The sequence below is a fragment of the Hordeum vulgare genome, chromosome 1H, assembly GCF_904849725.1.
Source record: "Hordeum vulgare subsp. vulgare chromosome 1H, MorexV3_pseudomolecules_assembly, whole genome shotgun sequence".
NCBI lineage: Eukaryota > Viridiplantae > Streptophyta > Magnoliopsida > Poales > Poaceae > Hordeum > Hordeum vulgare.
This window is the reverse complement of record NC_058518.1, coordinates 500,171,031-500,182,097: the sequence shown is the minus strand read 5'-3', so window position 1 is coordinate 500,182,097 and position 11,067 is coordinate 500,171,031. Positions and strand designations below refer to the sequence as shown.

The 11,067-nt window shown below is 47.0% G+C and overlaps 2 protein-coding genes across 2 annotated transcripts; one reads left to right on the top strand and one right to left on the bottom strand.

Moving 5' to 3' along the window:
- Window positions 1-797: 797 nt before the first annotated feature.
- LOC123450284 (protein N-lysine methyltransferase METTL21A) lies at window positions 798-3,855 on the bottom strand. The gene is made up of 2 exons (XM_045127620.1): window positions 3,089-3,855; window positions 798-1,153 (listed from the first exon to the last, which is right to left on the bottom strand). The coding sequence occupies exon 1, from the start codon at window positions 3,797-3,799 to the stop codon at window positions 3,125-3,127; it is 675 nt and encodes a 224-aa protein (XP_044983555.1). The 5' UTR covers window positions 3,800-3,855; the 3' UTR covers window positions 798-1,153; window positions 3,089-3,124.
- Window positions 3,856-3,994: 139 nt separating this feature from the next.
- LOC123450273 lies at window positions 3,995-10,177 on the top strand. The gene is made up of 4 exons (XM_045127611.1): window positions 3,995-4,400; window positions 5,241-5,350; window positions 6,251-6,355; window positions 8,975-10,177. The coding sequence occupies exons 1-4, from the start codon at window positions 4,055-4,057 to the stop codon at window positions 9,782-9,784; spliced, it is 1,371 nt and encodes a 456-aa protein (XP_044983546.1). The 5' UTR covers window positions 3,995-4,054; the 3' UTR covers window positions 9,785-10,177.
- The last annotated feature ends 890 nt before the right edge of the window (window positions 10,178-11,067 follow it).

The window sequence follows — 11,067 nt, the reverse complement described above, 5'->3', positions numbered from 1 at the left end:
TTCGCCAAGCATACAGGCGTCCTCGGGACTGCCCAAATGAAGGACCAACATATATGTTTGTCATGGCAGGTGGCAATTTCATTTCCCGCCACGCGCATTTCCCTGCATGTTCACGGTGACTATCGAAAAAAAAAGTTACAAAAATAAAGGATAGTGCCATTCAGAAAGAAGCACCATGGATTATTAACATAATCATCGAGCTGACACCGGATGGAAGTCCATCCTCTAGTTTTTGACGAGTAGATCCATGTTATCGGCACGCCGATGCCAAACACGGGCACAAACACCACAAAGCGTGAAGGAACGGCCAGATCAAAGCCCAAAAAATATTGCCCTGGGATGACATGGAAAAGGTCTTCATCTGCCTGGTTGTGCAATTCCACAGGGAAAGGAGGCAACAAAGGCCACTGCTGAGTAGCAGGATTGCATACGACGTAATCGACTCGACCAGCTTGAATTTACTGGAGACGTCGTAGTAAGCTTAATAAGGAGATGACATAATGTTGACATGACGACTTTCAGAATCCAGATTCCTGTTGCTGAGCTACTAGCACAGCCAACCAGGGGACGTGGCCACAAATTAATCAGGTGACGACTCCGACACCAAGGCCACGGTACGGTGACGTGAGAGTGGGATAAACGCCTGGAAGATCATCACATCCTGACTTCAAGAAGGTTTGAACAAGTAGGTGCTCAGCTTAGTGGTTGGATGACAGACACATTATACAACGACCCATGAGAACACATCATGGATCACTGCCATGTCTTCTAGCCCATCCTAGCCAGTGGAAGCAACATTTTGGCTAATCAGGACCTGGTCTTTGTTAAGCAAAATTATTATAGTATATGGGTCGGAGAAACGAAAACCCCAAGCTACAACCAGGGAGAGAAAACGGCTTTGGCACACAAACTACAGTTAGGCTGCAGTGCAGTGCATCACATGAAAGCACTACTCACATATATCAAAGCTATTGCCCGTGTTTCGAATATCCCCTGCACATATATCATCATCCCCTTCTCACTGACTTGAGGTCCTTCCTCATCTGCTCAGCCTGCACCAGAACAACCTCCAATACACTCACCTTGCCACCAGACAAGACCAACTTGACCTTGAACTCTTCTTTCCTTGACGTTTTGTCCACAAGTACACCCCCTGGAACATCCATAAAAAACAATCAGTTGCTACATTTGTATTCTAAGTTCCATTCAGAAATTCGGCTAGTACTCGCAGAGACACAAGCCAAAGGGTTTATATTGTACTGTAGGTTTCATTCAGAAATTCGGCTAGTACTCGCGGAGACACAAGCCAAAGGGTTTATGGTCATAAGCCAGAACCAGTTGTTGCCACTTCCCAAGACCGCGATCGACCAACAGGGCAAAACCCAATGCTCACTAAGCTAATGCAAGCCAGAAGGTCAGCAGTGCCCTCGAAGCCGTTTGTAAACATAAAATTCCTACCTTGGTTTACAGAATGCAATCTGACTTAGAAATACTGTCCATAAGCTTGAGCCAGAACACAGCATGAACGGCACATACAGCTGCTTTACTTACTGCACTTATCATACAATTTCCTTTCGACCATAACTTATTGTCTTTAAACATCATAGGCATCATAGCTGTATATGTTCATATACAGCTGCTATAATAACTTATACTCCCTCCATCCCAAAATAAGTGTCGCAGATTTAGTACTAAGTTAGTACAAATTTTATACTAGATCAATGACACTTACTTTGGGACAGGAGTACTACCTTTGAAGAATCCAAATACCCGGAGGTACCGGATGAAATAGGACCAGAGGTGCCCACACAAAGAACATCATGTTTCTGATGTGAGACCTAATATGCAAATTCATGTGGAAATGTAGGCAGTATATCTTGTATCTACAAGACTTTATATCCGATCAAGTTTTGTCCTTTTGGACCGGGTTTGGGTGGAGAACTGGAGCCCAAGCTACACCTGATTGCTTCCAGAGAGGGCCATCTAAGTCGGTCTGTCCATGCTCAGGTCTTAATCCTAGACAGATCTAAATAAAGTTCCCAAAAGATCAACATAAGGCTGACCATACTCCCTACAAAATGTGACAAATATGAGCAGAGCATAAACTGTGTAATCGTTGATGCCTCTTCGTGGTACAGCTCCCCGAGACATCACCCAAGCAAGAGGCACACTTCAGGCTCGACACATGCCTAAGTGCAAGTCACTCGGCATCATGGTTTGTTCCAGGCTTCAACGACACATCCTGGTTGAACTGAGCCTTGCACATCGAACCCGTGTTGTATGCTGATTGCGCCCTTGATTGGAGCCTCATCAAGGGCGCAATCAGCATACAACACGGGTTCGATGTGCAAGGCACTACATGGACAGAAACAGAATCATTGTATTTTTAAGTTCAAGCCGGAGAAGCACCTCGCTTCCCAAAAGGCTAAAACTAGTGGCTCTTTAAAAAATCTTATTATGCTAACACCCTTTCATAAAACCACAGCGGCAACATATTTGCTTTAAACAATAGAGGACATGGCAGAATCCTCTCAGTGTACTCTGCTAAATTTTGCATACCCGAGGAGTCACATTCATTATCTCTCGCCCTAGTTGGGAGGAGGGGCATTTCCAGTTTTCCATCAGTTCATCAAAACAGAGTGTCACTCACAAAGAAGATTTGATTTCGACGCAGAAGTTGAGTCAATTACCATCTCTTAATTTAAAGTCACATTCAGTTAATCTCTTACCCTAGTTGGAAAGAGGGGCATTTCATCAGTTCATCAAGACAGAGTGTCACTCACAAAGAAGATTTGATTTCAACACAGAAGTTGAGTGTTAAGATGCATAGTGACCACAATTCCATTAAGTCTACACACTGAATTTCCTTTTTGTCGATCACCCAATGCAACAGACAAATACGATCATGAACATGAAAAATCCGACATGTTTACACCACAAAACATAGGTGAAAGTGAAACTTAACATGTTACTTAAACATTAACCCATGGAAGCCAAAACATTCATCACTTCCTATATCAGCGGCCTTCATCGGCCATCACAACTAAATGCTCATGCTTTTGAACTGGAATAGGCAATTCTTGCAAACCTGCTATGTAAATGACTGACGCAATAGAGCAAAATCTCACTGCCGCGGCCTCCTGCGGAGCACGAACACGTCGGATTCCTCGAAGGCGTACTCCGGGTCAAGGTGCTCCCGGGGCACCTTCTCGATCACCGGGAAGGCGGCGGGCACGGCGTCCCAGAAGGCCTGGTGCGCCTCGGGGGACCGGATCTGGTAGCCGAGGAGCACGACGCCGCGCTCGGCGTCGGCGAGCGCGTCCATGGCGGCGACGAGGTGGGGCACAGACTCCTGGACGTACACGACGTCGGCGGCGACGACGAGGTCGTAGCGGCGCGGGGCGGCGAGCTGGGCGAGGTGCGCGGGGCAGTTCCAGTGGAGCTGGGCGAGGCGGGGCGCGCGCGGGAGGTGGCGGCGGTTGCGGCGGAGGTTCCGGCGGAGGGCCGGGAGGACGGCGGCGGTGTCGGTGAGCACGAGGTCGGCGAGGCCGAGGCGGGAGAGCCCCATCCCGGCGGGGCCGCACCCTGCGCCGAGCTCGATGGCGCGGGCCCCCTCGAAGCGGAGCGCGTCGGCGAAGGGGAGCGCCTCGTCGCCGAGGCAGCGCTCGGCGAACTTGACGAGGACGAGCGAGGAGTTCCAGACGGAGGTGCCCACCTCGAAGGAGTCGTTGTCCTGCTCGAAGCTCAGCACGGCGCCGCCCACCGGCAGCTCCACCACCGGAGACGCCGTGAACCGCATCGCCGCCGCCGCCGCCCGTCAAGCCAGCCAAGGAAGGGTTTTGCCTGGGCTCTCTGCTCTGTCCTCTGTGGAACTGTACTGGGGTCGTATCGTAGTCTCGTAGAAGCTTAAAGGCCCTCGTGAAAGTGTATAATTGTGAATATATCCCTGTAAATTTACATAGAAATCCTCGGGAGTACACAGTAGTTCTGATGAAGAGCATTAGGGGTTGAACTGCAAATATCAATCCCTCCCCTCTGCTCCGCTGCTCCCCCGATGGATCCCAAGGCGGCGGCGAGGTCGAAGCGCTCGCACACGGTGCACGGCCGGCGTGCCCACCAGACCCCCGCGGCAGCCGCGGCGCACAAGCAGAAGCGCGAGGCCGCCGCAGCCGGCGGTGGCCCCTCCTTCTCCGGCCCTCGCAGCCGCAACCTCCCCTCCAACTGGGACCGCTTCGAGGAAGAACCCGATGCCGACGACGCCGCGGAATGGGCCGGCGAGGTGGCGCCGCGGAGCAAGGGCGCAGACTTCGCCTTCCTGCTCGAGCAGGCCCGGGCGCAGCCCCTTGAGGAGCGGGGCCTCGGCGCGGCCAGCCGGCTCGCTTCCAAGGACTCGCCATTTGGTGAGTTATCGCTGCCAGCCTCAACATGTTTTGTTTTTGTCACTGTTTGTTCAGTGAGTAAGCTTATTCAGTTCGTCGTTTCAACCATGCTTAGGCCAATTCGGCCATCATCAGTTCGATCCTTAATCTAAATATGACTAGATTTGTAATGCGAATACTTGCTAAAGTAAGGAATGCTGCTTTGTTGAATTGTTCCTGATCATGTTGATGGCAGCGCGACTTAGAATTGAGTATATCAAACATGATAAGGTGTCCTTTGCATTTCAGTTGTAGTTATTGTGCTCTTATTAGGGTTAGGATTGAGAAGATACCCTGTACATTCATATGTGCAGCGTTGAAAATTCCAACAATAATGATTAATGAATGATTAGAGCATACCCACTACTCGCCCTCTGTTTCATATTTTTTTCTGTAAATTGAGTATGGATTATGTCATTTGCCACTATGTTCACTTGGCAAGCTTATTCAGTTTGCCGCTTGGTGATCCTTGCAATCCTTGCTTCAAGTATGACTAAATCTGTGCTGTCAACGCTTATGTAAGATGTTTTATTCCTAATTGTGTTAACACCAGGACTTAGAAAGTTGGAATCGAGTGTATCAAACATCAAGATATCCTTTGCATTTCATCATTAGTTGCTGTGTTCGTATTAGGCCTGATATTGAGCATATGTCCCTTGATTGATTAGAAGCGATGCTAATTTTTTTTGGCAAAATCTATATTTGGATTATGCTTTTGTGCGCTGAACGTAGCACAATGCGCTGATTAGGATGTGGCCCATTGTTTATGAGACTGCTTTGATTCTAGTGGTGCTAAGATTTTCATCTATGTTTCTTTTCTAGATTTTGTGCTGGCTTCTACATCTATGCTTGAGGCTAAAGGGGAAGGGATCATGTCCTGGTTTGAAGACGACAATTTCATATTAGAGGATGATTTAGCACCAGATTTTGAGGTACGTATCTGCTACTATGCTAGAGCATCTACAGCCGTATTTACCAAATCCGACCCCCTAAACGCCCGCGGACGCGTCCGGTCAGTGACCGGGTGTGTCCGTTTTGAGCCCCTATTTATCTGTCTATGCAGCCACGCTCCTCATTTTCTTTTTCATAATATCCGGTCACTTGCACGTGATTGGTGGAGATGAAGAGAGAAGGAAAAGAAAGAAAAAAAGTGGTCCGGGGTGGGCAGCGTCCTACGTGGCGGACTACATTTGTCCTCAATATGAGGGTTCGCGGACATGCCAGACGTATAGGGATGATATGAGGGGTCCTGGTGGGTCAGTTTTTTCCTTTCTCTCTCCTATCCGGTCACTGACCAGTCGCGTCAGCGGACGTTTGAGGAGAATTTGAGGAGTCCGGCTGTAGATGCTCTCATGTTTGTGAAATGTATTGTTTTACGCAATCTACAACTTGCTTTGATGCTTCATTGGGTAGGTGATGTTTAGGTCCACTCCCTGCCTTTCTACACAAGCTTTCGGTTTGATATTGTCTTAAAACTTAAAAGTTGGTATCGCTAATTTTCTAGTAGCAAATATTTGTTCAAAAATGCATGGGATTCTGGCAGGAGTTGCCCTTGGTCCTTGGTTCCTTCCTTGCCTGAGCATCCCGTCGAAGTTTGTGGAAGGAAAATGTGTTTGGTTCAAATAGACAATATTAGCATATTAGATTATTGAACAGAAAAGGATATGAAGTAATGTAGACGTTTATGTGGATTGGTGGACCCTTGTGTTTTTTTTTTACTTACAATCTATGTAAACTATTGGTCTTTTTTGTTCAGAATTTCGTGGCTTCATCACTCCAGGGCCATCAATTTGTCACATATTCATATGATAGTATATTTTTTCTAATTTCAGGTGCCTTTTCTCTCCATGGATCTACATGCATTGGCCGCTAAGCTCTCAAAGATTAAGCCCTCCCAGAGACTTTTTATGGAGGAAGATCTACTACCCGAGGATCTGGTACTACATTATGTTTTATTGCTACTGTGTTCAGCTTCGCAGATGTTATAAATATTGAATGTATTGAATCATGGAAGAATACTAACATTGCCTTCTTTTAGTAAAAAAACAGTACTGCAATTTCTGTTTCCAGTTGGTAACTTTGTTTCATGTTGGTAATTTCTTTTCAGTTGGTACTTTCCAGTTTTATAATAAGAATTGTTTCCTCTGAGGTTATTTTTCACAAATGGCAATGAAGTAAATAAATGGGTCTTTTACATTTGTGTCCCTAACTCGAACCCACTACTCAGATTTACCCCTAATTTCGAAGCATGCTCAAATTTGCCCCTCTGCCGTTAACTGACCTTACAGAAATGCCCTTCCGTTCCGTTTCCGTCCGGTCAAAACGGTTTGACTGTTATCTCCACGTTTGCTGGACCTGGGGACCCACACTAAAAAATAAAATAAAAGAACTCATTCTCTCACTCCTCTCTCACACACACTTACATGCGAGGCCAACTAGAAAATAGAAACAACTTTCTCTCACCCCTCTCTATGGCTTACAGGTGGACCCACCATGGAACCCACTCTCAGGGTCATCACCGGTCCATGCCGGAACACATGCCCGGTCGTGAATGGCTGCGCTCGCCGGTTGCTCGTCGGCGGCTTGCCGTAGGTGGCCGGGCGACTGCAGTCGGAGGGCGTAAGGCGTCGGGTAGTGGAGGGAGGTGCTCTAGGCACCGTGGTGCGTGACAGGCGTAGGTGGGCGCGTGCATAGCCAATCCAGCCGAGCTTCGGCGGCTCCTGGAAGGGGGCTCCGGGCATGTAATCGACCAGGGGAAGAGTGTAGTCGGGTCGCAAGGTCATGGAGAACACGACATGGTGGTCAGCGTGTTCTATAGTTGGTCGGGGTTGTCGAATTTAGGAGATGAAGAGCGATGGACATCGCGGAGGTCGGGGTCCCAGACATCATCTACGAGCGCTTCCTCCAAAATTAACCGTGCGGCATGGAATATATGCGCCTGAAGATTCAATTGGACATGCTCTTTGGGCTTGAGCTGGCTTTCGGCCATGGTGGCGAGAAACGACACCCTCGGTGCACGCCGCGACCAGAACCAGAGCAAGGGGGCGGCGATTCACCTCGAGAAATTTAGCACAAGGAGAGAGGGGGGGGAGGGGGAGAGAGAGAAGGAGATGAGAGGTCGGAGGGGTTGGAAGCCTCGAGCACCTCACCCCTGTGTGCCCTGCCGCCGGACATGAGAGAAACAGAGAAGAAGAGAAATTTTATTTTAAAATTTTATTTATTTTGTTTCTAAGGTGGGTCCTACTTGTAAGGGATAGAGAGAGGGGTAATGAGAGAGGGAGAGTTATTTTATTTTTACTTTTTAACTTGGGGTCCACCGGTAAGTGAGACAAAGGGCAATAGAGTTTTTTCCTTTTATTTTCTAGTGTGGGTCCTGCATGTCAGTGACATAAGGAGGCAAGGGCAAAATGTCCAGCAAACGTTGAGATAGCGGTCAAAGCATTTTGACGGGACGGTGACGGCACACAAGGGCATTTCTATAAGTGCTCCTAACGGCAGAGGGGTAAATTTGAGCATGCTTCGAAATTAGGGGCAAATCTGAGTAGTGGGTTCGAGTTAGGGACACAAATGTAGAAGACCCTAAATAAATTGTGGTAGATTTCGGCATTAGGTGCAGTAAGTTTTCTGATAGATAGAGTACTTCATGAGAACATGTAATATAATCGTGTAAACGAATTGATGATCTGTTAGATTTTGGAGAGGACCATCTTATATTAAATGAAAATGGACGATAGAATCAAATCTGTATACGAAGAAACCTTCAATCTAAATCCATATTTCCTGATGAACACTACCATAAACATATGCATTTGGTATGAAAACCTTAACAATTGCTGTTGCTGCAATCTGAATATTTACGTGCTCTTTCGCAAATCATGACTACTACTAGTTGCCACCTCCTAGCTAGCCTGTCTGCCTTGTTGTCTCCGCTGATCTCCCAATTTTCTGCCACAAGGATAGGGTGCTTCAGCATCTAACCTTTTGGCTATTCTGGTCACTGCTTGCTGCTGCATTCACCATCATGGCAATTTCATGCACTACACACTCTGTCGTTAATTAAAGCAATAAAATTTATATAAGGTTCCGTATTATTCTGATATGTTATTGTCATTGAAGGAACATGTGTGTTCCCTTCACTGGAGCAGTACCCCATCCATAATGATTATATAGGGTAACGAGTTTGAGTAGACATTTTATCCCTGTTTCACTGCTTGACCGATTACACTTGGATGATTAAACCCTCCATCCTTAATTTGTCTTCTGCATGGTTCATACAATATTAAGATAGATAAAGATAAATCTGCTGTTGACTTGTTGGAGTATTGGTGTTCATCTGAGTCATCAATATTGATGCATGTGTCTTTAAGGTCTTCCAGGAGCCAGGAGCCCAGGAGTTGTATGCATGTGCCTATTTTATAAATATTGAGTTGATGACATTAAGATCTTTTATGCTAAACATGCATGTATGCTTAAGCCTCTTTCAAATCCGACCAGCTACTTGATATCCCTCTGTTCATCTGATTTCTCCTAGGTTGATTCATCTTTGTTATACCTAGGCTGAAGACGGCGATGATGAAATACTGATTCAACATGGCACAACATTGGAGGCTGATGCCAAAGGCAGTTTGGTTCAACATAACATCAAGGACATAAAGCCTGGGAAAGATGCTGTTAGTCCTCGCCATGCCAGCAACATTCATTCTGATGACCAAATGAAAACACATCATCAGTCGGAATGTTTTGCAGAAGAAGCTACAACATCATTCAAAGTTATTCCTCCACCTGTGCATTCAGACACTGAAGCCTACACAGGAATCACAGGTACTGTTCCCAATGCAGGCCACAGAGAACAGTCCAAGCTTGGGATGGTTGTTCCAGAGGAAGAGCTTGACATGCTTCTTAATTCACTTGATGGAACTCACCTTTCCAGCTCCAACTTAGATGACTCGTTCAGAAATAGTTCTACTTTGGAAGGCATGAAGATCAACGAGTCAAATGAGAAAGCCACGTCTAGCAGCATGTCCAAATCGCTGGCACTATCTCCTGTTGATGATGATCTAGATGCCTTGCTTTCAGAGACATCCTTGCCCGTCCAGAATAAAGGTTCTGCTGCATCAAGTTCATCTTCTCGACCAACTTTTGACTCCAGCAGCAACATTGACTTCAGACACGCCAAGCAGATTGATGTAACATCTATCGATGATTCAGTGGATGATTTGCTTGCCGACACTCCTTTCTGCTTGAGTGACCAGAAACAAACCACACCTGTGCAAGGGCAACAGAACATCTCAAAAGCAAACGTGCCTCCACCTTCTGGTTCTTCAAATGTATCAGCTGACTTTGATTCGTGGTTTGACTCGCTGTAGAAGTAGAAGAAACACTGTCGACGGTGAAGAGGTGCCGGTTGGCTTCAGGCCTACTGTGCTTTTGTTCAGCTCATGAGACTAATTAGCAAACCTTTTTGGAAAGCTGTCTTCAGAAGCTCCCATATACCCGTTGGTGTGGAGGTCCATCGAGATGGGGAAATGGATATCCATGCGCTTCACTCGCCGGCTTGTGTCAGTTCGGTGCTAGGCCTGTGTTATGTTGCGCGATTGTCATACTGATCGGTGGTCCAGAAGGCTGACTGCTGTTAAATCTATAGATAGATGTCGATCTGTACCTTCGTGACCTGTACTTAGTCACATCTTTGCAGTACGTTGCACCCTTAATTTGTTGATTTAGCAGAGTAATGCAAAACATATTCAGTCTTTCTGTTTTGTTCCCTGTATGTACTCTTCGGTTGCATGCCACTAGCTGCTTTCCCCTATATGATCTACAATCTGCACACTAGTCTGCTAATATTCACCACCTCAAGGACCAAGAACACCGCAATTCAGCCAATTCAAGTGCCAGATCTCCGCGGCGAAGGTACGGCATCCGAACCCCCTCGCCTCCCTCGCCATGGAGGAATCGCCATGGCCCAAAAGAAACCTTTTCTTCTTCATGTAAGCCTGTTGGTGGTATCTTCTGCTTGATCTGGAAAGAGGGGGGGGGGGCCTATCCGTACGAAGGTTTCATTCGTTTGATTGACATATCACATGTCGTGTCTGCCCAGTTGTTTTGCCTTCATCATCACTCGTTTTGTTTTCTCATCCTTGTCCAGGATCATGCTGAGCTGAAGCCTATCATCTATCTTGACACCCTGCCCATGTCCCAATCCAGATATTATTATGATTTGCACACACACGCACGCACGCACAAATTGGCCCTTGCGTCGCCCCAAGGGCTATCCAGGAGGCCAGGGTGCATACATGCCGGTTGCTTTCATGGGCCAACCGTGTGATAGCAGCACTCTTCGCCCATCATCCATCTCCCATGGCTTCGTCTCCGTGTTTGGATAAGACCCGCATGAACTCGGCATTGCAGGTCAGATCACCACGTACACTGTTGGCTTTTGAACGTGCGTATGCAGCTGTACAGGCGTGCCTACGCGATTCTTGCTTCGGCCGGCTACTTGACGGAACTTGCGTAACTAGCGATACGAATAAAACTGATCGATGGATTTGATGGCTAAAGGCCCGTGTCGAGCCTTTGCTTTGTATTGCTTTTCGTTTTTCTGGTGTTACAATCAACACCCCTAGGGTGTCTTTTATACACGTCCACAAGG